General features: G+C 43.3%; 1 protein-coding gene across 1 annotated transcript in view; it reads left to right on the forward strand.

The window, feature by feature from the left end:
- The window catches only part of LOC106570681 (gamma-aminobutyric acid type B receptor subunit 1), a 281,759-nt gene that overhangs the window by 213,817 nt on the left and 41,561 nt on the right, over nucleotides 1-26,381 (forward strand). Inside the window, exons 13-17 of the mRNA XM_045695041.1 lie at nucleotides 3,225-3,470; nucleotides 6,867-6,930; nucleotides 17,915-17,992; nucleotides 23,854-23,857; nucleotides 24,427-24,576. Coding sequence (XP_045550997.1) covers nucleotides 3,225-3,470; nucleotides 6,867-6,930; nucleotides 17,915-17,992; nucleotides 23,854-23,857; nucleotides 24,427-24,576 — 542 coding nt within the window. The remainder of the gene's footprint in view (nucleotides 1-3,224; nucleotides 3,471-6,866; nucleotides 6,931-17,914; nucleotides 17,993-23,853; nucleotides 23,858-24,426; nucleotides 24,577-26,381) is intronic.

Consider the following 26,381-nt stretch of genomic DNA (forward strand, 5'->3'; position numbering starts at 1 on the left):
ATATACTGAGATCATGTGACAGATCATGTGACACTTAGATTGCACACAGGTGGACTTTATTTAACTAATTATGTGACTTCTGAAGGTAATTGGTTGCACCAGATCTTATTTATGGGCATCATAGCAAATGCTTAGGGTCATTGTCCTGCTGGAAGGTGAACCTCTGTCACAGTCTCAAATCTCTAGAAGAGAGAAACAGATTTCCCTCAAGAATTTCCCTGTATTTAGCGCCATCCATCATTCCTTCATTTCGGACCAGTTTCCCAGTCCCTGCCGATGAAAAACATCCCCACAGCATGATACTGCCACCACCATGCTTCACTGTGGGGATGGTATTCTTGGGGTGATGCGAGGCGTTGGGTTTGCGCCAGACATAGCGTACATATGCACGCACCACTTTTCCGATTTTCTTTAAAAAATATATTTAAAAAAATATATATATATTTTTCATTTCGCTTCACCAATTTGGACTATTTTGTGTATGTCCATTACATGAAATTCTAAATTAAAATCAATTTCAATTACAGGTTGTAATGCAACAAAATAGGAAAAATGCCAAGGAGGATGAATACTTTTGCAAGGCACTGTATGTTGTATCCTGCTATGCTAAAAGCCACCATCTCTGGCTGAAATGAACTACCAAATGCCATTCTTGGTAAGTGTGGACATTTCTAAGTGAATGTGAATCTGAGAGAAGTTGAAATCCATGCTAGGCTAGCAAATGTTGTAATATACATTCACCGGCCAGGTTATTAGGTACACCCATCAATTACCTGGTCAGACCCCCCCCCCCCTTTGCATTCAGTCAGAACAAACTAAATTCTTCAGGACATGGATTCTACAAGGTGTCGGAAACATTCATTGCTCAATTGGTATCAAAGGACCGAATGTGTGCCAGGAAAACATTCCCCACACCAGTACTCCACCTCCACCAGTCTGTACCAGGCAGGATGGGTCCATGGATTGATGCTGCTTACGCCAAATCCTGCTATCAGCATGACGCAAAAGGAACCGGGATTCGGCGAAGCAGGCAATGTTTTTCCACTCCTCAAATTGTCCAGTGTTGGTGATGGCGTGCCCACTGGAGCCTCTTCTTCTTGTTTTTAGCTGATTGGAGTGAAACCCGGTGTGGTCGTCTGCTGCAAATAGCCCATCCGTGACAAGGACCAACGAGTTGTGCGTTTCCAAGATGCCGCTCTACACACCACTGTTGTACTGTGCCGTTATTTTGTCTGGTTGTGGCCCACCTGTTAGCTTGCGCGATTCTTGCCATTCTCCTTCGACCTCTCTCATCCGTGTGCTGTTTCCCACCACAGGACTGCCGGTGCCTGGTAAACCCAAGACAATGTCTGTGTGTGAAAAGCAGCTCAGGAGGGCAGACATTTTAGAATTACTGGAACCGGCACGCCTGGCACCGACGATCATACCACCCTCAACGTCGGTTAGGTCAATCACGTTCAATCGAACAGTAACTGAATGCCTCGATGCCAGTCTGGCTGCTTTATATAGCAAGCCAAGGCCACCTAATAAACTGTATGTGCGCAACAGCTACAACTGCATGACCTCTGGGTGATAGACTGTTTACCGCGGTTGCTAAGTAACGGAAAACAACGTGCTACTGCTGCTGCTGGAAGCAGCGCTGCAGACAGAGAGAAGAAAATAGCGTACCTTTTGGCTATTTGAATAGTTCTAAAACGGTGACCGTGGACATTTGCTTGACAATTTACCTGCTTCTAGGGCTACGTCCCAAATGGCAACCTATTATATTCCCTATTATGGGCCCTGCTTGATAGTAGTGCACGATATAGGGGAATATAGGGCCATTTGGAACGCTAACTATTACAGATCTGTTATGTCTCTCCTTAGCTCGTCACCGAGATCAGGTAGAGAGAGAGAGCCTCCTCTTCTTCCTTCCTCCATATTCCCTCGCTGTCAAGCCTTCTGCCAGAACCCTTCCTGTCAATCTTTCTGCAAGCACCCTTCCTGTCAAGCCCTGTTCAGCACCCTTCCTGTCAAGCCCTGTTCAACACCCTTCCTGTTAAGCCCTCTTCAGGCACCCCCGTCTAAAGTGATGCCAATTAACAATTCTCTTTCTAGACTCAGACAGCATGAAAACATCCTCTCTCTCTCTCCATTCAGGATGAGCTAGAAAAACAACACACAGACCCCATCTCTCTTATTTCATTACAATGGAAACTGATTTCCTCCATTTCATCAGGCACTCAGGTGTGTGTGTTTGTGTCTGCGTCTGCGTCTGCTAATAATACGGCGCTCCACCACCTTTGTGATTGAAAAAGCTTCTTCCACATTCCCTAACACACAAGTGGTGATCTCCACCCTGCTACCACGAAAATACTTTCACCTTGCCACCGTAGAGCGGGTGAATGCATGCATTTTCCCGGTACTGTGTCTCAAAACCTAATGTCTTTGGCTCGAGGATTGGACAGGTTTATGACAGAGTTGTTTATCTGCCGTGCGACGAGAGACGACGCTCCCTTGCCGCTGTTCTGTGGAGGACGTTACTTTGGAGCGTTGTCTCTCGTCGCACGGCAGATAAACAACTCTGTCATAAACCTGTCCAATCCTTTAAAAACCTACACAGCAAGCTAAATGGGAGAGAAAATGATAATGTTATTGAGCTAATTTACGAGGGTGGAGTGATTTTATCATAAAGTGGATCTGTCCAATGTGACATTTTTTGTTGTTGTTGTCAAAGGGTAGAAACTGGTAGATGTCTGGAACTCAGTCCAGAATGGGGGTGGATGGGTACAGGAGGGGTGCGTTGCGGTTGGTTGGTTGGTTGGTTGGTTGGTTGGTTGGGGTGTGTTTGGGTACCTGTGTGTGTGAGTGAGTGTTTGATACAGTAAGTATGTCGTGCTTGTACCCTGGTGACATCTTAGAGAGATGAGAGGAACATCTGACCTGTACCCAGATAGACCCCCCCACCCACTGGTAGACAGGACGTCCACCTGGTGCTCCCAGCTGTGAAACACCAACCCTTCCTCACCCACCCATTCTTTTTTTTCTATTGTGTTATTGACTGTACGCTTGTTTATTCCTATGGTGTAACTCTGTGTTGTTGTTTGTGTTGCATTGCTCTGCTTTATCTTGGCCGAATCGCAGTTGTAAATGAAAACTTGTTCTGAACTAGTTTATCTGGTTAAATAAAGGTGAAATAAACAAAAACAGTTCTAAGCCCTCCTCTCTCTCTCTCTCTTCTTCAGACGTCTCAGGAGTTTCTGAACCAGCTGATGTCTAAGTTGGGGGGTAAGAACCCCGAGGAGACGGGGGGTTTCCAAGAGGCCCCTCTGGCCTACGATGCAGTGTGGGCCCTGGCTCTGGCCCTCAACAAGACCGTTGGCCCTCTAAAGGCCAAGGGCCGCAGGCTGGAAGACTTCAACTACAACAACCGAGATATCACCGCCGAGATCTACCGTGCTCTCAACACCAGCTCATTCGAAGGAGTGTCGGTGAGTATCTTATATGTAACCACAGAGAGAGGATGGAAATTGAAGAGAAAGAGGAGAGGTTTGTGGTTGTACTGAGAGAGAGAGAGAGAGAGAGAGAGAGAGAGAGAGAGAGAGAGAGAGAGAGAGACTATCTTTCCCTTGACCCGTCGCTGCACCTAAACTCAATATGACCGGCTGATTAGGTAATCGAGAATATGAAATAGTAAAAAAAAACATCCCTATAAAGGGCAAACGTGCTTCCAGCTTTCCTCTGCCTATGAGTGAACTAACATCGGCCAGTATGAAGGCCATGCAAACAAGTGAATACCCTGCACTGAGAGAACTCACGCCAAGAGAACCTACACTCAGACCACAGCATCACCAGCCACATAGCAACCAGCTAAGACCACCCCAAGCAAACCCTGGCCACACTCTATATAGACCCCCCCATATCAGGACCCTTCATTTTACATATGTCTAGAAATGAATAAGAAAAAAAGATAATCATTTTTTCTATTAATTTACCCCCCCAATAGAATCCCCATACATTAATGAAGACAGCTTCTCCACCCTAGAGGAGGAGATCAACAATTTCCAGGCCCAGGGTCATGTACTAGTCTGTGGCGACCTAAATGCCATAACTGGACAAGAACCTGACACTTTCAGCAGAAAGGGGGACGAACACCTACCTGGAGGTGACATCATTCCCTCCCAAATATGTCCCCCTAAACACAATTATGACAAAATAACCCCCAAAAATAGGTCACAACTCCCTGCAGCTCTGTTGCACACTGGGTCTGTAATAAGTCAATGGTAGGCTACGAGGGGACTCCTACGGTAGGTACACCTATACCTCATCTCTTGGCAGTAGTACTGTAGACTACTTTATCACTGACCTCAACCCAGAGTCTCTCAGAGCGTTCAGTCAGTCCACTGACACCCCTATCAGATCACAGCAAAATCACACTCTACTTGAACAGAGCAATACTCAATCATGAGACATCAACGCCAAAGGAACTGAATAATATTAAGAAATGCTATAGCTGGAAGGAAAGTAGTGTGGAAACCTACCAAAAAACAATTAGGCAACAACAAATTCAATCCCTTTTAGACAACTTCCTGGACAAAACATTTGACTATAATAGTGAAAGTAGAAACTTAGCAGTAAAAAGCCTAAATAGTATATTTGACCTTTCAGCTTCCCTATCAAATATAAAAATTAAAGCAAACAACTTAAGAAAATGTTTAACAAGGACAAATGGTTTGATGAAGATTGCGAAAACCTAAGAAATAAATTGACAAACCTGTCCAGCCATAAACACTCTGTTCAACATGTACGGTATATCAATGAATTGGCGAGGTCACTAGAACAGTCTGCAGCACCCAGCCTCACCTTACTAGAGTCAAATGTCTACTGTTTGTTGATGATCTGGTGCTGCTGTCCCCAACCAGGGAGGGCCTACAGCAGCACCTAGATTTTCTGCACAGATTCTGTCAGACCTGGGCCAAAAATAACAGTGTTCCAGAAAAGGTCCAGTTGCCAGGACCACAAATACAAATTCCATTTAGACACCATTGCCCTGGAGCACACAAGAAGAATAAATACCTTGGCGTAAACATCAGCACCACAGGTAACTTCCACAAAGCTGTGAACGATCTAATAAACAAAGCAAGAAGGGCCTTCTGTGCCATCAAAAGGAACATAAAATTCAACATCCCAATTGGGATCTGGCAAAGAACACTTGAATCAGTTATAGAACCCATTGCCCTTTATGGTTGTGAGGTCTGGGGTCCACTCACAAACCAAGAATTCACAAAATGGGACAAACACCAAATTGAGTCTTTGCATACAGAATTCTGCAAAAACATCCGCTGTGTACTATGTAAAACACCAAATAATGCATGCAGAGTAGAATGAGGACGATATCCGCTAATGATCAAAATCCAGAAAAGAGCGGTTAAATTCTACAACCACCTAAAAGGAAGCGATTCCCAAACCTTCCATAACAAAGCCCTCACTTACAGAGACATTAACCTGGAGAAGAGTCCTCTAAGCAAGCTGGTCCTGGGGCTCTGTTCACAAACACAAACAGACCCCACATAGACCCAGGACAGCAACACAATTAGACCCCAAAAAATCATGAGAAAACAAAAAGATAATTACTTGGAAAGTGTAAAAATGTAAAAACTGAGCAAACTAGAATGTTATTTGGCCCTAAACAGAGTATACATAGTGGCAGAATAACTGACTACTGTGACTGACACAAAATAAAGGAAAGCTTTGACTATGTACAGACTCAGTGAGCATAGCGTTGCTATTGAGAGAGGCTGCCATAGGCAGACCTAGCTCTCAAGAGAAGACAGGCTATGTGCACACAGCCCACACAATTAGGTGGAAACTGAGCTGCACTTCCTAACCTCCTGCCAAATGTATGACCATATTAGAGACACATATTTCACTCAGATTACACAGACCCACAAAGAATTAGAAAATGAATCTCATTTTGATAAACTCTCATGTCTATTAGGTGAAATACCACAGTGTGCCATCACAGCAGCATTATTTGTGACCTGTTGTCACAAGAAAAGGGCAACCAGTGAAGAACAATCACCATTGTAAATACAACCCATATTTATGTTTATTTATTTTCCATGTTGTACTTTAACTATTTGCACATCGTTACAACACTTTACATAGCCCTAGTATGACATTTGAAATGTCTCTATTCCTTTGAAACGTAAGTGAACTTACTGCTCAGTTTAGATTGTTTATTTCACGTTTGTTTATTATCTATTTCACTTGCTTTGGCAATGTAAACATATGTTTCCCATGCCAATAACGCCGATTGAATTGAGAAAGAGAGACAGCCAGATAGACGGCCATCAAGAGAGAGAGACATACACACAGAAAGAGAGAGAGAGAGATAGATAGAGGCACAGAGAGAGAGATCGAGAAAGAAAGCGATGGAGAGAGAGAAAGAAAGAGAGAGAGACACAGAGAGAGCGAGATACAGACAGAGATGCGAGAGAGACCCAGATAACAACAAATGTTGCCACAACTTTAGAGAACGTTTCCTTAAGTGTCTCGTAAGGTCATTACTTACCGTTTTCATAGGAGAGTTCTAGTGACGTGCAAGGAGTGTTTCCAAGAGATCATCCCCTTAATGTAAACAGAACGTCTTTAGGGAAGAATATTTTCCTAAACCTCAGAAAACTGAAAACATGAATGTTCTTGAAACATGTCTAGAACATTAATAGCTTATGTTCTGAGAACATTGCAACCACGTTCTGGGTATGTTTGGTGTGACGTTGATGGAATATTCTCCTAAACGTCAGAAAACTGAAAGAGAGAGAGAGAGAGGTGTTAAAAAAATGTAAGTGGTATACAGTTTATCTTCATTATTGTTCTTCCTACAGGGCCATGTTGTGTTTGATGCCCAGGGTTCTAGAATGGCCTGGACTCTTATTGAGCAGCTGCAAGGTACAGTACTCTCTCTATTCCTCATGTATACAATAAATCACAAAAAAATGTCCTCCAACTAGCCCACGGCTGGTGACATCTTGGAATTTTGAACATCAAACATCGGCATGGCACCAATCTTGGATCCGGGTAGTAACATTTGTGGTGTACCCAGCGTGGATGGTGCCCAAAATCCTTCAGTTCTATCCCTGTCCATAATCATGAGTATCAACCACATACAATGCTCTAGGAATTATTCATACCCCTTGACTTATTACACATTTTGTTGTGTTGTTGGATTAAATCAATGTTTATTTTCTTCACACAATACCTCGTAATGACAAATTGAAAACTTGCTATTATAAATGTTAGCAAATATATTGAAAATGAAATACAGAAATATATAATTTACATACAGAATCAGTCAAAAGTTTGGACACTCCTACTCATTCAAGGGTTTTTCTTTTTTTTTTACTACATTTTACATTTACATTTTAGTCATTTAGCAGACGCTCTTATCCAGAGCGATTTACAGTAGTGAATGCATACATTTCATGTATTATTATATATTATATAATTATATTATTAAATTATATATTATTTAATTATTATTTAATTATATATTAAATTATATTATTATATATATTATATATTATATATTATTAAAAAAAAAAAAAATATTTTTTTATTTGTATTTTTGTTGTTGTTGACTGTTGCAGAATAATAACAGTGAAGAGAAGAAAACTATGAAATAACACATATGGAATCACGTAGTGACCAAAAAAGTGTTAAACAAATGTAAATATATTTTATATTTGAGACTCTTCAAAGTAGCCACTCTTTGCCTTGATGACAGCTTTGCACACTCTTGGCATTCTCTCAACCAGCTTCACCTGGAATGCTTTTGCAACAGTCTTGAAGGAGTTCCCACATATGCTGAGCACTTGTTGGCTGCTTTTCCTTCACTCTGCGGTCCAACTCATCCCAAACCATCTCAATTGGGTTAAGGTCGTGTGATTAGGGAGGCCAGGTCATCTGACGCAGCACTCCATCACTCTCCTTCTTGGTCAAATAGCCTTACACAGCCTAGAGGTGTGTTGGGTCATTGTCCTGTTGAAAAACAAATGATAGTCCCTCTAAGCGCAAACCAGATGGGGTGGTGTATTGCTGCAGAATGCTGTGGTAGCCATGCTGGTTAAGTGTGCCTGGTTTTCTAAATAAATCACAGACAGTGTCACCAGCTAAGCACCCCCACACCATCACACCTCCACCTCCTCCTCCATGCTTCACCATAGGGATGGTGCCAGGTTCCCTCCAGACGTGACGCTTGGCATTCAGGCCAAAGAGTTCAATCAGACCAGAGAATCAGACCAGAGAATCTTTCTCATCTTTCTCATGGACTGAGAGTCCTTTAGATGCCTTTTGGCAAACTCCAAACCGGCTGTCATGTGCCTGTTACTGAAGAGTGGCTTCTGTCTGGAAATTCTATCATAAAGGCCTGATTGTGGAGTACTGCAGAGATGGTTGACCTTCTGGAAGGTTCTCCCATCTCCACAAAGGAACTCTGGAGGTTTGTCAGAGTGACCACCGGGTGGCCAGCTCTAGGAAGAGTCTTGGTGGTTCCAAACTTCTTCCATTTAAGAATGATGGAGGCCACTGTGTTTTTGGGAACCTTCAATGCTGCTGAAATTTTTTGGTACCCTTCCCCAAATCTGTGCCTCGACACAATCCTTTCTCGGAGCGCTACGGACAATTCCTTCAACATCATGGCTCGTTTTTTGCTCTGACATGCACTGTCAACTGTGGGACCTTATATAGACAGGTGTGTGCCTTTCTAAATCATGTCCAATCAATTGAATTTACCACAGGTGGACTCCAATGAAGTTGTAGAAATATCTCAAGGATGATCAATGGAAACAGGATGCACCTGAGCTCATTTTCGAGTCTCATAGCAAAGGGTCTGAATACTTATGTAAATAAGGTATTTCTGTTTTTTATTTTCAATACATTTGCAAAAATGTCTAAAAACCTGTTTGCACTTCGTCATTATGGTGTATTGTGTTTAGATTGGTGAGTGAAAACATGTATTTAATCAATTTTGGAATAAAGTTGTAACAACATTTGGAAAAAGGGAAGGGGTCTGAATACTTTCCAAATGCACTGTGCAGTAAATTTTCTTCCTGTTTACACAATGTACTGTATCATAATCATAATCAAGAGTATCCTTTTACAGTACGTTCTGCCATTGGTCTATAACTTTAACCATTTGACAAGTGTAGATTTATCTAATTCTTTTTTTATTCTCTACCAATCAGAATCCATTTACACATTGCTGACAAGTATTTTACTGCATAAAAACACAATATGTTCCATATACTGAATTTACTAACAATATGAGGTTTCTTATGTGTGTGTTGACGGGTTAGGTTTATGCATGAGTGTGTGTGTGTGTGTGTGTGTGTGTGTGTGTGTGTGTGTGTGTGTGTGTGTGTGTGTGTGTGTGTGTGTGTGTGTGTGTGTTTAGGGGTTAGGTTTCTGTGTGTGTGTGTGTGTTTAGGGGTTAGGTTTCTCTGTGTGTGTGTGTGTGTGTGTGTGTGTGTGTGTGTGTGTGTGTGTGTGTGTGTGTGTGTGTGTGTGTGTGTGTGTGTGTGTGTGTGTGTGTGTGTGTGTGTGTGTGTGTGTGTGTGTGTGTGTGTGTGTGTGTGTTTAGGGGTTAGGTTTATGCCCAGACACATCTGTTCAGTAAGTCTCATGAACAATAAGGGTCTCAATATTGTCCCCTGGCGCAGCTGTACTTACTCATAATACTTATAATTATAAAACTTATAATTATAGCAGAAAAAATTAAATGAACATGTGCATAAAAAGTTAATAGCTCCATAAAATATTTCAGTCAATGTTGGAGGGTTTCCCAAATTAGCTGTTCTGAAATGTATCAGTTTTTCTTGCAATTACAATAAACCCGAAAGCCCAGTTACAATCATGTTTAAAAAATCTCCATGAGGAGAGACAGAGATGAGAGAGAGACCCAGATAGCAACAAACGTTCCCACAACTTCAGAGGGGGAGAGAGAGAGAGAGAGAGAGAGAAACCAAAACAAACAAACCAAAACAAAGGTAAAGTCTTTTCATGTTTAGTCGATTTCAAAAAAGCCTTTGACTCAATTTGGAATAAGCTATACAAATTGATGGATAGCGATGTTGGGGGATAAAGGTACGACATTATAGAATCCATGTTCACAAACAACAAGTGTGGGGTAAAAATTACAAAAAACACACACATTTCTTTCCACAGGCCGTGGGGTGAGACAGGGATGCAGCTTAAGCCCCTCCCTCTTCAACATATATATCAACGAATTGGCGAGCGCACTAGAACAGTCTGCAGCACCCGGCCTCACCCTACTAGAATCTGAAGTCAAAGGTCTACTGTTTGCTGATTATCTGGTGCTTCTGTCTCCAACCAAGGAGGGCCTACAGCAGCACTTAGATCTTTTGAACAGATTCTGTCAGACCTGGGCCCTGACAGTAAATCTCAGTTAGACAAAAATAATGGTTCCAAAAAGGGTCCAGTTGCCAGGACCACGAATACAAATTCCATCAAGACACCGTTGCCCTAGAGCACAAAAAACTATACATACCTCGGCCTAAACATCAGCGCCACAGGTAACTTGCACAAAGCTGTGATCGATCTGAGAGACAAGAAAAGAAGGGCCTTCTACGCCATCAAAGGGAACATAAAATTCAACATGCCCCAGGACAGCAACACAATTAGTCCCTACCAAATCATGAGAGAACTAAAAACAAAAAGATAATTACTTGACGCATTGGAAAGAATTTTTAAAAACAGCTCACACTAGAATGCTATTTGGCCCTTAGGGATAGGCACGTAAATTATGGAGCATTTTGTGTCACGATCGCAGATTTTAGAGAAACAACAAATGTCGGTACATATACAGTGAGGGAAAAAAGTATTTGATCCCCTGCTGATTTTGTACGTTTGCCCACTGACAAAGAAATGATCAGTCTATAATTTTAATGGTAGGTTTATTTGAACAGTGATAGACAGAATAACAACAAAACAAACCAGAAAAAAGCATGTCAAAAATGTTATAAAATGATTTGCATTTTAATGAGGGAAATACGTTTTTGACTGTAACGGCTGTCGTAGAGAGGGGACCAAAGCGCAGCGTGTTGATTGCTTATGATGAATATTAATTATAACTCAAAACACTAGGAAAAATAACAAAGAGAAAAAATGAAAGCGCACAGTTCTGTCAGGTACATAAACTAAACAGAAGATAACTACCCACAAACACAGGTGGAAAAAAACCCTATTGAAGTATGATCTCCAATTAGAGACGAGGACCAGCTGCCTCTAATTGGAGATCATCCCAAAAAACAACAACATAGAAATAGAAAAACTAGAACCTAAACATAGATATACAAAACATAGAAAAACACAAAACACCCCCTGTCACGCCTTGACCTACTCTACCATAGAAAATAACATCTTACTATGGTCAGGACGTGACATTGACCCCTCTGCAAAACATGACTTAGTACTTGGTGGCAAAACCCTTGTTGGCAATCACAGAGGTCAGACGTTTCTTGTAGTTGGCCACCAGGTTTGCACACATCTCAGGAGGGATTTTGTCCCTCTCCTCTTTGCAGATCTTCTCCAAGTCATTAAGGTTTCAAGGCTGACGTTTGGCAACCCAAACCTTCAACTCCCTCCACAGATTTTCTATGGGATTAAGGTCTGGAGACTGGCTAGGCCACTCCAGGACCTTAATGTGCTTCTTCTTGAGCCACTCCTTTGTTGCCTTGGCCGTGTTTTTTGGGTCATTGTCATGCTGGAATACCCATCCACAACCCATTTTCAATGCCCTTGCTGAGGGAAGGAGGTTCTCACCCAAGATTTGACGGTACATGGCCCCGTCCATCGTCCTTTTGATGCGGTGAAGTTGTCCTGTCCCCTTAGCAGAAAAACACCCCAAAGCATAATGTTTCCACCTCCATGTTTGACGGTGGGGATGGTGTTCTTGGGGTCATAGGCAACATTCCTCCTCCTCCAAACACGGCGAGTTGAGTTGATGCCAGAGAGCTCCATTTTGGTCTCATCTGACCACAACACTTTCACCCAGTTGTCCTCTGAATCATTCAGATGTTCATTGGCAAACTTCAGACGGGCATGTATATGTGCTTTTTTGAGCAGGGGGACCTTGCGGGCGCTGCAGGATTTCAGTCCTTCACGACGTAGTGTGTTACCAATTGTTTTCTTGGTGACTATGGTCCCAGCTGCCTTGAGATCATTGACAAGATCCTCCCGTGTAGTTCTGGGCTGATTCCTCACCGTTCTCACGATCATTGCAACTCCACGAAGTGAGATCTTGCATGGAGCCCCAGGCTGAGGGAGATTGACAGTTCTTTTGTGTTTCTTCCATTTGCGAATAATCGCACCAACTGTTGTCACCTTCTCACCAAGCTGCTTGGCGATGGTCTTGTAGCACATCCCAGCCTTGTGTAGGTCTATAATCTTGTCCCTGACATCCTTGGAGAGCTCTTTGGTCTTGGCCATGGTGGAGAGTTTGGAATCTGATTGATTGATTGCTTCTGTGGACAGATGTCTTTTATACAGGTAACAAGCTGAGATTAGGAGCACTCCCTTTAACAGTGTGCTACTAATCTCAGCATGTTACCTGTATAAAATACACCTGGGAGCCAGAAATTTTTCTGATTGAGATGGGGTCAAATACTTATTTCCCTCATTAAAATGCAAGTCAATTTATAAAAGTTTTTGACATTATTTTTTGACATTATCTCCCTCACTAGCTTTAAGCACCAGCTGTCAGAGCAGCTCACTGATCACTGCACCTGTACATAGCCCATCTGTAAACAGCCCATCTATCTACCTACCTCATCCCCATACTGTATGTATTTATTTATCTTGCTCCTTTGCACCCCAGTATCTCTACTTGCACATTCATATTCTGCACATCTACCATTCCATTGTTTAATTGCTATATTGTAATTACTTCGCCACCATATTTATTGCCTTAACTTACCACATTTGCACTCACTGTATATAGACTTTTTGTTTTCTTTTGTTCTACTGTATTATTGACTGTATGTTTTTTTTATTCCATGTGTAACTCTGTGTTGTTGTATGTGTCGAATTGCTATGCTTTATCTTGGCCAGGTCGCAGTTGCAAATGAGAACTTGTTCTCAACTAGTCTAGCTGGTTAAATAAAGGTGAAATCAAATAAATAAAAAAACACAATGTCAGGAATTGTGAAAAACTGAGTTTAAATGTATTTGGCTAAGGTGTATGTAAACTTCTGACTTCAACTGTCAGTGCCTTATATTGGCTGAAAGCTTAAATTCTTGTTAATGAACCTACACTGTCCAATTTACAGTACCTATTACTACGAGAAAATGCCATGCTATTGTTTGAGGAGAGCGCCTAACAACAAAACACTTTTTTTCAAAGCGATAGGTTTGATAAATTCACCTCTGAAGGTGAAATGTGTACTTACATTCTGAAATCTTTCTCTGATTTATCATCTAAAGGGTCTCAGAGATAACATGAAGTGTTGTTTTGTTAGATAAAATCCTTTTTCATATCCTAAAAAGGTCCATATAGCACGCACGATCGATTTTGTATTTCCATTCGTTCAATTTGCAAGAAAGGAATCTGTGAAAATCTCACCCTAAACGTTGTTTGAATGAGTCAAATCACGTTCGTATCTATTCCTCAGAGATCCTAGAAGGTAACAAGACTTCACTATTTCATTAGGGGTGTAGTATATCCTATAGGACACCATATTTGGTCAGAGAGCAACGCCTTCATGGCACACCGATGACGTCGGCGGCCATCACTTGAACGACTGTGTCTGTCAAATAAGAACCAATCGGGGTCAAACAAAGCTAGCTAAATAGCCCTTTGAGTTGAGCTTTATGGGAATATCCGGAAACCATGTATATGTCGTAAAATGTCATTTCTAACCTTGTACGACAGCATGCCTTTTCATTTTGACAAATATTATAAGGATATTCACAGTTTTGAAGTTATGAAACTGTTTGCTTTGCAAATGTTGAACTTAAAACATGGCTACTCATACTTGGAAAGCTTAATCAAAGTCCAAGTATACAGATTTGACGATATTCTTGAAGAAAAATTGAATATGAATGCGAATGTTTCCTTCACGATTTGCCCAAATGTACCTGTGGACTTCACACTTAAACTCTTGTAGGTCAGGCATTCTTCAAGTTTTCCATCTGAAACTTTGCACATACACTGCTGCCATCTTGTGGACACTATCAGAATTACAAGCAGAGTGATGGCTAGAACTATGACCTTTCTCTTGCATTTCAAAGATGGTGGTAGAAAAAAGACTGGTTCGTTTTTTCTTTGTCTTATCTTTTACCAGATTTATTGTGTTATATTCTCCTACATTCCTTTCACATTTCCACAAACTGCGAAGTGTTTCCTTTGAAATGGTACCAAGAATATACATATCCTTGCTTCAGGGCCTGAGCTACAGGCAGTTAGATTTGGGTATGTCGTTTGGGCGAAAATTGAAAAAAAGGGGGCTATCCCTAAGTTTTAATTTTAACAGACAGTACACAGTGGCAGAATACCTGACTACTGTGACTGACACAAACTTAAGGAAAGCTTTGACTATGTTCAGACTCAGTGAGCATAGCCTTGCTATTGAGAAAGGCCTCCGTAGGCAAAGCTGGCTCTCAAGAGAAGACTGGCTATGTGTACACAGCCCACACAATTAGGTGGAAACTGAGCAGCACTTCCTAACCTCCTGCCAAATGTATGACCATATTAGAGACGCATATTTCCCTCAGATTACACAGACCCATTAAGAATTTGAAAACAAGTCCAATTTTGATAAACTCTCATGTCTGCTGGGTGAAATACCACAGTGTGCCATCACAGAAGCAAGATTTGCAACCTGTTGCCACAAGAAAAGGGCAACCAGTGAAGAGCAAACACCATTGTAAATACAACCCATATTTATGTTGATTTATTTTCCCTTTTGTACTTTAACTATTTGCACATCGTTACAACACTTTTGTAACTTTTGTGAGTTTAATGTTTACTGTGAATATTTGTATTATTTATTTCACTTTTGTTTATTATCTATTTCACTTGCTTTTTCCCATGCCAATAAAGCCCGTTAGACTTCCTTCCTTCCTTCCTTCCTTCCTTCCTTCCTTCCTTCCTTCCTTCCTTCCTTCCTTCCTTCCTTCCTTCCTTCCTTCCTTCCTTCCTTCCTTCTCTAAATTGTGTCCAGGTGTATTTGTTTTCTGTCTCCTTTTAATCCTTCTCCTCTTTACGTTAATATGTGCTTGTTTTATTCCTTTCATTTATATAGTTTATGTTGACGTCCATGCCTACGCATTGAGCAGTACTGTAGCCATGGCGATAAGAGAGGGAGAGGTAAGAGTACTCGTAGTTGTGAAACTCGGGTAAAAATAACTAGAACATTTTTTTTTTAAGGTCTTTATTTTGCTTTAGTTTTTTTTTTTTTTTTCTCTTCTTAGCCCACCCCTTGTGGCTCCCTGGCAGCCTCCGCTGTCACACAGGAATGGTGTCGATAGCATCGTCTTATCTCTGGCTACGTCAGGCTAGCTGCCTGTGAGAGAGGCAGGCAGTGAGGTGGTGTTAGTTGGTTTGGCTGGCTGCGTTTTGATCATTGTGCCTGTGTTCAATCTGTCTGCTGCGTTGTGTCTGTTCTGACAGCGGCTGTGTCGGTGACTCATGTCGTCTCTCATGTGGGAAAACACTCTTTGTTTTTGTGGCGGCTGATGAAAAATTAAAGCTTGTTTTCCCAATCTCCTCTCCTCTCTGTTGCTTCCCCACCGTCCCAGAAAAGGAAGTGTTGTTTTGATTAATAATTTACTCAACGCTAATTGGAGTGGGTTTAGCCCAGGGCAGTTTGGAAGGGGCTTGGTTCTGGATGTATTAGTGTGCAGCACAGGCTAAGTGGACATGAGCTGATTCTCAGTCAGCCAGCATATCTACTGTATATCTACTGCATATCTACTGTATATCTACTGCATATCTACTGTATATCTGCTGCATATACTGCATATCCAGTGCATTTCTACTGCATATCTACTGTATATCTACTGTATACCTACTGTATATACTGCATATTCACTGTATATCTACTGCATACCTACTGTATATCTACTGCATATTCACTGTATATCTACTGCATATAGTGCATATCCAGTGCATTTCTACTGCATATCTACTGTATATCTACTGTATACCTACTGTATATCTACTGTATATCTACTGTATATCTACTGCATATACTGCATATTCACTGTATATCTACTGCAAACCTACTGTATATCTACTGCATATTCACTGTATATCTACTGTATATACTGCATATCCAGTGCATTTCTACTGCATATCTACTGTATATCTACTGTATACCTACTGTATATACTGCATATTCACTGTATATCTACTGCAAACCTACTGTATATCTACTGCATATTCACTGTATATCTACTGCATATACTGCATATCCAGTGCATTTCTACTGCATATCTACTGTATATCTACTGTATACCTACTGTATATACTGCATATTCACTGTATATCTACTGCATACCTACTGTATATCTACTGCATATTCACTGTATATCTACTGCATATACTGCATATCCAGTGCATTTCTACTGCATACCTACTGTATATCTACTGTATATCTACTGTATATCTACTGCATATACTGCATATTCACTGTATATCTACTGCATACCTACTGTTTATCTACTGCATATCTACTGCATATCTACTGCATATTCACTGTATATCTACTGTATATCTACTGTATATCTACTGCATATATTGCATATTCACTGTATATCTACTGTATACCCACTAAATATTCACTGCATATCCAGTGCATTTCTACTGCGTATCTACAGCGTATCTACTGCGTACCTACTGCATATCTACGGTTTGTCTACTGCATATCTACTGCATATCCACCTTATATCTACTGTATATCTACTACATATCTACTGCATATCTACTGTTTGTCTACTGTATATCTACTGCATATCTACTGCATATCCACCTTAAATCTACTGTATATTTACTGCATATCTACTGCATATCTACTGGATTTCTTCTGTATATCTACTGCATATCTACTGCATATCTACTGGATTTCTACTGGATATCCACTGTATATCCACAGCATATCTACTGCTAATCTACTGGATATATACTGTATATCTACTGCATATCTACTGTATACCTACTGGATTTCTACTGCATATCTGCTGCATATCTGATGTGCATCTGCTGTATATCTACTGCTAATCTACTGGATATATACTGTATATCTACTGCATATCTACTGTATACCTACTGGATTTCTACTGCATATCTGCTGTGCATCTGCTGTATATCCAGTCATTTGACTGACTTGGCCCGCAGTAGGAGGGTACCGGGCAGAGGTCATGTTCAGCACACACAGCCTCCCCCCACGGTGAATGTGGATAGTGTAGCGGGCTCCACCATGTTGTTGTACGTAGCGGGCAAAGACAGTTCCTTGGGGTGGGCGCTGTATTGACAGGAGTAATTAATTCTAAGTGTGTGTGTGTGTGTGTGTGTGTGTGTGTGTGTGTGTGTGTGTGTGTGTGTGTGTGTGTGTATGTATGTGGAATAATTATGTTTAATGATCAGCTGATAATTATAATGGTTTTTCATTTAAGCTCATTCCTTGTTCTGTTGGCTGGTCTGAAGACCCAGCATCCCTAGTGGTATCACAGCAATGTTTCTATTGTTACTCTTCTGAAAGACTGACAGGCTTTGATGTTGCAGAGTTCAGTCAGAGTTTCAGGACATTCCGTGTGTGTATTTATTGTATGGTGACCCCCTCTCTCTCTCCCTCCCTCTTCCCCCTTTACACACTCCCTCTCTTTCCCTCTCTGGCTCTGCCTCTCCCTCTCCTTACAGGAGGCAGCTATAAGAAGATTGGATACTTCGACAGTACCAAAGGCAATCTATCCTGGTATGGGAATGACAGGTGGATAGGTAAGACACATTCATTTATTATTGTCATACATTTTTGTGTTCCTTTATTTACCAGTGGAGTTAACTGATAATACATTCTCATTTACAGCAACGACCTGGGATAGTTACAAAACATAGGAAAAATACATGAACATAAAACATATATAAGCAAGTTAATAAAAAGAAAGCACAAGGTGAGGACCTTTTCTTAAGGAAAGAGAAAGGGGGGAAATAGAAGGTCATCACAGCCGTCATCCAATTTTCAGCAAACTTTCCCTGAGACCGTGTCTGATAGCTCTCTCTCACACACACACACACACACACACACACACACACACTAAAACTGATGGAGCTGCTATGTAAACTGGCGGTTGTCACGCCCTGACCTGAGAGAGACGGTTTATTTCTCTATTTTGTTAGGTCAGGGTGTGGGATGGGCATTCTATGTTTTATATTTCTATGTTTTGGCCAGGTATGGTTTCCAATCAGAGGCAGCTGCCTATCGTTGTCTCTGATTGGGAACCATACTTAGACAGCCCATTTTCCGTCCTTGAGTTGTGGGATGTTATTTTTTGTACTGCTGTAAATCCAGCAAGACGTTACGGTCGTTTACCATTATTTATTATTTTGTTGAAGTGTTCTGAGTAAAAATAAATATCAAGATGAACACTTACCACGCTGCACCTTGGTCTACTCCTTTGGACAACCGTTACAGCGGTACTTTATACTGAGCATAAAGTGAGCAGGCGCAGTCATAGGACCATATGTTCTATCTCACAAGAGTGATATTATTTCATTTCATTTGACTAATTAAACATGATGAACAGTTCATATCGATGACAGGAAGAAAATGAATGGAAGACGCCGTGTGACAGTCAAAACAAAACAAAGGCGGAGGCAATCTCAGAGGCAATTTAACTGGAGCCGAATCCATGACCTTGACTTTGAGGAATGGGGGAAATGGGATGGTGCGGCTCTGCTCTGTAGTCTAATCAGCATGGCCGGGCAGCTAGCTTTGTGTTTACGTCCGTGTCAGAGGATGCGCCACCAAATGGTACCATATTCCCTTTATAGTGCACTACTTTCAACCAGAACCCTATTCCCTATATTGTGCACTATTTTCAACCAGAGCCCTATGGGTTTACCTAGGGTGTCATTTGGAATGCAGAGAGAATCAGTTCTGCCTCCGCGAACACTGAAAATATGCACATTTAACTAACGGTGCCTAATGGTTTGAGAAAAGTGGTTTTGTGCCTTTGAACCAAGACTGCGTCACAAGTGTTGTATTGGGAGTCAGTGTCTGAGTCAAAGAACAAGAACAAAAAAAATACTCAAATGACTCATTCAATGAACCAACGTTAATGAGGTTTTTGTTCCTATCAGCATCGTTTTGATTAGGGTTTACCTTTTTTAATTGGTTATTTAAAGTGTCGCTGGTCAGACTGGCGCCATGGTAACTAAACATCCTGTCATGTGCTAAGACCAATGTAAGTCCACGTTCTCATGTGGATTTGCTTCTAATGATTGTGTCAGTGTTTCAATAAATCAAGTATTAGGGTGGCATGCCAGTGCCCTGCCCTCTGCTCTGTTGTAACGAGTCCTCTAGGATGGAGACAGAAGGACACTACTAAACACACACACACACACACACACACACACACACAGGATGATGCACTAGTCTGGGGGTTGTTGAAGACTCAGGCTGTGTCCCAAATGGCATAGTCTCTGGTCTAAAGTAGTGCACTATATAGTGCTCTGCTTTTGACCAGGGCCCATAGGGAATAAGGTCGTCTGTACAGACAGACCTATCATCATCCGACAACGCCTGCATGTCCCAAAAGGCCTTCTATTCCCCTCTTAAGGAAGGAACCTTGGCCTGCTATCTTACGGACAGCATGTCATCGTGCCATATGTCCTTATCCTTATCCCCTCTCCTGTCACGGTCACCAGAGCCCGGCGACGTCCCTTCACGCCACCGCATCACACCTGTCCCGTTTCCCGAGGTCTTCTCGGGGAAAGGGGCTAAAAATAGCCGGGGTGTGACGTGACAGAATAGGATCCTTTTGAAGGAGAGCGGGACTTTGTTCCAGATTGGCCGCCTCCACGTGTTGACCAGCTGGCGTCTGTAGCCAGCGTTTTGATTTTCACTCGCCCTCTGCAGCGACTCAGCTCTCTCTGTCTTCAACGCCCTCCGCCCTCTCTTGAAATCAAATCAGAGGCGCAGAGAAAGAGGACATCGGAGTCAGTGTTTGTATCATAACAGTTGCTGGCCTCGGTCTCGCTCTCTTCAAGCGTAACGACAGACACCTGTCCACCAATTTGGTCTCGCCCTCCTTTCCTCTCTTCTCTCTCTCATTCGTTCCATCTTTCTCTCCTGCTCTGTTTCTCTCATCCTCTCGCTGAGTTTTTTTTATTTGTCTTTGTTTGTTCACACTCTTCTCTCTCTCTCTCCTCCCTCATTCCATCGGTCGCCCTGACAACCACTGCATCGCTGCTTCCCTCTCATATCGCCGTGGCAACCATTATGGAGCCCCGTCGCCATGGTAACACACTGTCCCGATTCCACCATCAAGGGCAGGGAGAAGTATTAAAGAGAACACACTTGCCCAAAGGACACTACTAAACACACACACACACACACACACACACACACACACACACACACACACACACACACACTACAAATCCATGTAGTGCAAGCTAGGTTTCCCTTTGATTCACATGTCTACTGTACGATAATGTAGAGTGAGTTGAATGGCCAAGCATTGTTTCAACTCAAACACATCAACTACTTTTAGAAGCAACACAGTTGATCCGATCCCATAGGAAGGACTACAGATGATCAACCCCATAGGAAGGACTACAGATGATCAACCCCATAGGAAGGACTACAGATGATCAACCCCATAGGAAGGACTACAGATGATCAACCCCATAGGAAGGACTACAGATGATCAACCCCACAGGAAGGACTACAGATGATCAACCCCATAGGAAGGACTACAGATGATCAACCCCACAGGAAGGACTACAGATGATCAACCCCATAGGAAGGACTACAGATGATCAACCCCATAGGAAGGACTACAGATGATCCGATTCCATAGGAAGGACTACAGATGATCAACCCCACAGGAAGGACTACAGATGATCAACCCCACAGGAAGGACTACAGATGATCAACCCCACAGGAAGGACTACAGATGATCAACCCCACAGGAAGGACTACAGATGATCAACCCCATAGGAAGGACTACAGATGATCCGATTCCATAGGAAGGACTACAGATGATCAACCCCATAGGAAGGACTACAGATGATCAACCCCACAGGAAGGACTACAGATGATCAACCCCACAGGAAGGACTACAGATGATCAACCCCATAGGAAGGACTACAGATGATCCGATTCCATAGGAAGGACTACAGATGATCAACCCCATAGGAAGGACTACAGATGATCAACCCCATAGGAAGGACTACAGATGATCAACCCCATAGGAAGGACTACAGATGATCAACCCCATAGGAAGGACTACAGATGATCCGATTCCATAGGAAGGACTACAGTTGATCCGATTCCATAGGAAGGACTACAGATGATCAACCCCACAGGAAGGACTACAGATGATCCGATTGAGATCCGATGGTTAAATGAGATCCGATGGTTACGGGTGCAATGCTACCCTGATCTACTGACTAACACGTGATACAAACACATCAAGCTCTGAACTAAGGATGTCCCAAATGCCACCCTACTCCCTATATAGTACTTTAGACCAGAGCCCTATATAGTACACTACTTTAGACCAGAGCCCTATTCCCTATATGGTGCACTACTTTAGACCAGAGCCCTATTCCATATATAGTGCACTACTTTAGACCAGAGCTCTATTCCCTATATAGTACACTACTTTAGACCAGAGAACCTATTCCCTATATAGTGCACTACTTTAGACCAGAGCCGTATTCTCTATATAATGCACTACTTTAGACCAGGGCCCATAGTGCGCGCTATGTAGGGAATAGGGTGTCATTTGGGTCACACTATATACAACTTAGTGGCCCAAGCTAAACCATCACGTTTACAGCTTCACACATTCCTGGAACACTGAAGCACAGTGAAGCATGCAGAGACCATAGAATTACATAAAACAATGCGAACTACAGGAGCTGTATGGCAGAGACATAACCACATTCCCATCCCACCACTCCAGTGTCACACAAAAGAAGCTCTGCTATATTTTTAGTGCCAATTGCCATTTTATACTACAGTGTATTTCCTACATATCCATGGCTGGAAATGGGAGCTGTGTGTTTGTGGTTAGCTATCACTGCTGCCCTGTAATGCTATCAGATCACTGAAGGAGAGATAGAAGCCTGATAGACATCTGTCTCTCTCTCTCTCGCTCTAGCTCCCGCTTTCTGTCTCTCGGTCTCTCTGTCTCTCCCGCTCTTTCTCTCTCTCTCTCTCTCTCTCTCTCTCTCTCTCTCTCTCTCTCTCTCTCTCTGTCTGTCTGTCTCTCTCTCTCTCTCTCTCTCTCTCTCTCTCTCTCTCTCTCTCTCTCTCTGTCTGTCTGTCTGTCTCTCTCTCTCTCTCTCTCTCTCTCTCTCTGTCTTTCGCTCTCTCTCTCTCTCTCTCTCTCTCTCTTTATCTCTCTGTGACTCCTCTCTCCCTCTCCCCCTCTCTCTCTTTATATACATATATCTCTCTCTGTTTCTGTCTCTCTATCTTTCTCAATTTTCGCTCTCTCCCTTCATCTCTCCCCCTCTCCCTCCTGCTGTGTCTGATGCAGACTCCGATACAGTCAGAGAAAAAGGACTAGGCTGGACAACACATTTCACTTAAGTCATATAGCTACCTAGAACTGGGTCCCTGCTAATGCTCTCTTTCTCTCTCTTTCATTTCCCGTCTTTACTCGGTTTCTCTCTTTCTCTCCAAAGCATCTAATTTCTCTTGTTATTTCTAGCCCTCCTCTTTCCCTCCTCCTCTTTCCTCCCTCCTCTTTTCCTCCCTCCTCTCATCCCTGTTCTTTTATCCTATCACTCTTCTCTCCCTTTTCCCTTCTCTCTTTGTGTTTAATCTCCATGAACCATCAGCCCACTTTCCATTGGCTGTGGTCCCATATTGCTTTTAATCCTGGTGCTGGGTTTGTGCTGTCTGTCTGTGCCTGACACCCATGTCTTTGATATGAACGCTGGGTGAACCCAATCCTGCATGGTGAAAGGTCTTTGATATGAACACAGTGACATAGATCTCAGGCACTAAGTGGATGGTTCTATGTACATGTTAATCTCTCTCTCTCTTTCACCATCTCTCTTCATCTATCACTTTCTAGCTCCCTTCATATACCTCTACCTCATCCTTTATCCCTCCATCTATCTCCATCGCTCTCTCATCCCCTATTTCCTGTCCCTCCATCTCTCTCCTTCTCTCTCCCTGTCCCTCCATGTCTCCCTCTCTCTCCTTGTTCCTCCATCTCTCCTTCTCTCTCCCTGTCCCTCCATGTCTCCCTCTCTCTCCTGTCCCTCCATCTCTCTCCTTCGCTCTCCCTGTCCCTCCATCTCTCTCCTTCGCTCTCCCTGTCCCTCTTTCTCTCTCCCTGTCCCTCCATCTCTCTCAATGTCGCCCTCTCTCTCCCTGTCCCTCCATGTCTACCTCTCTCTCCTTGTCCCTCCATCGCTCTCCTTCTCTCTCCTTGTCCCTCCAGGTATCCATCTCTCTCCCTGTCCCTCCATTTCTCTCCCTCCCTGTTCCTCCCTCTCTCCCTGTCCCTCCCTCCCCTTGGCCTGCAAGGGTTTCTGTCCGTCAGTTGTGATGTTAAATTGAGGTCTTGACTCTCTGTGGTCACTAAAGAGCCCATTGCACTCATAAGAGTAAGGGTTGTGAACCCTGGTGTCCTGGCTTTAGTCTCATCCTGAGCAACATACTTCCTTGGACACCAAATCCTCCCTAACTTCCAACTGGCTCATTCTACCCCAGCAAGTCTTTCTCGGGTCAATGCTATAATGAGATTGTATTCTCATTCAATTAACTTGAAAAAAAATGAAGGGTTTATTATAATAATGATCTCTCTCCTCTCCCCTCCTCTCCTCTCTTCTCTTCTTCCTCTCCTCTCTTCTCTTCCTCTCCTCTCCCCTCCTCTCCTCTCCTCTCCTCTCCTCTCCTCTCCTCTCCTCTCCTCTCCTCTCCTCTCCTCTCCTCTCCTCTCCTCTCCTCTCCTCTCCTCTCCTCTCCTCTCCTCTCTCTCCTCTCCTCTCTCTCTCCTCTCCTCTCCTCTCCTCTCCCTCTCCTCTCCTCCTCCCTCTCCCTCTCCTCTCTTCCTCTCCTCTCCTCTCTTCCCCCTCCCCTATCCCTCTCCCCTCCCTCTCCCTCTCCCCCTCCCCCTCCCCTCCCCTCCCTCCCCTCTCCCCCTCTCCCTCCCCTCTCCCCCTCTCCTCTCCCCTCCCCTCAGGTCCCGGCCCCCAGCAGATCAGACGGTGGTTATAGAGGAGTTTAGGTTCCTCTCTCAGAAGCTCTTTGTCTCTGTGTCTGTGTTCGCTGGACTGGGGATCTTACTGGGGATAGTGTGTCTCACATTCAACATCTACAACAGCAATGTCAGGTACGCAAAGACCAGTGTGTGTGGGAGGGTGGTGGTGACTGTGTGAGTGTAAAGCATTTGTGTGTGTGTGTGTGTGTGTGTGTGTGTGTGCGTGCATAGAGCATTTTTTCTATCCCATTTTCTAAAGTGTTTGAATGTGGGAAATACAGTGTTTCAGATAATATAATTTCTCCTAAACCCATCCAAACACCTTGATGAAAAAAACAGCATAGACCAGCATAGGCAGGTGACCAGCCTTCATTGTGTTTTTTCACTGATGACCAGCCTTCGTTGTGTTTTTTCACTGGTGACCAGCCTTCGTTGTGTTTTTCACTGGTGACTTGCCTTCATTGTGATTTCGCTAGTGACAAGCATTTGTTGTGTTTTTGCTGGTAACGAGACCGTAAGGCACTACAGAGGGTTGTGCGGACGGCCCAGTACATCCATCCAGGACCTATATACTAGGCAGTGTCAGAAGAAGGCCCATAAAATTGTCAAAGACTCCAGCCATCCAAGTCATAGACTGTTCTTTCTGCTACCGCACGGCAAGCGGTGCCGGAGCGCCAAGTCTAGGTCCATTAGCCTCCTTAACAGATTCAACCCCCAAGACATAAGACTGCTGAACAATTAATCAAATGGCCACCCAGACTATTTACATAGATCCCCCCCCTTTGTTTTTACACTGCTGCTACTCTGTTTTATCTATGCATAGTCACTTCACCTCTACCTACATGTACAAATTACCTCAACCAACCTGTACCTGTCACGATTCTCTAAGACAGAACCCAGAAGCAGACCAGGACAAGGTGAGTAAAATGAAGGTGAGTATTTATTGGTAGTCTTGATGTGTAAATAGAATAATCCAGGAGACGGAACGGCAGCGGAGGTGAGTTGATGAGAGTAAATGGGTTGATTCAATGAAGTCACTGTATCCACCGACGGCCAGGCAAGGGAGTTGAATGTTCCGGGAGAATGACTGTAGACAGAGTAAACGGAACTGAGTAACCAGTAACAAGTAACAAGCACAAAACAACAAAACTAGCTCAGGAAACATGAGGCTGATACGCTGGCACAACATACTGTTCGTTGCTAACGATCTGTCAGGGAATGGATGTCAGCTCAGGGCTTAAGAAGAGGTGATGATCAGGACCAGGTGTGCAGAAGGTTGATGAGATGCAGGTGCGGGTAATTACTAGATCTCCCGCCTAACTTCGTTGCCTAGCAACCAGACAGGGTGCGTTCAGGAACCTTAGACAACACTCCAAACAAAAAACAGTCATCTCAGGCAGAAACAGACTCAGGAAGCGGGATTCCTGACAGTACCCCCCCTTCGACGAACGCCACCGGGCGGACAACCCGGAGCGCCAGGATGGAGGCGGTAGAAGTCAGTAAGGAGGGTATTGTCAAGGATTTGACGCCGAGGAATCCAACTCCTCTCCTGGCAACGACGAATGTGGGCCTGGACCGAGGGTACCGCGAGATCCTTCTCCTGAGAAGGAAACAAGGGAGGTTGGTAACCATACAGGCACTGGAAAGGAGACATCCCAGTAGCAGATGTAGGGAGAGTATTATGGGCATACTCGACCCATGGCAACTGAGAGGCCCAAGAGGCGGGGTTAGAGGAGACAAGGCAGCGCAGCGTGGATTCCATCTTCTGGTTGGCTCTCTCCGCCTGACCATTAGATTGGGGGTGAAATCCAGATGTCAGACTGACTGTAGCTCCAATGGCCAAACAGAAGGATTTCCAGACAACTGAGGACCACGGTCGGAAACAATGTCACTGGGCAACCCGTGGACCCTGAAAACCTCCCTAACCAGGATCTCGG

Source organism: Salmo salar, chromosome ssa14, assembly GCF_905237065.1.
Source record: "Salmo salar chromosome ssa14, Ssal_v3.1, whole genome shotgun sequence".
Lineage (NCBI taxonomy): Eukaryota > Metazoa > Chordata > Actinopteri > Salmoniformes > Salmonidae > Salmo > Salmo salar.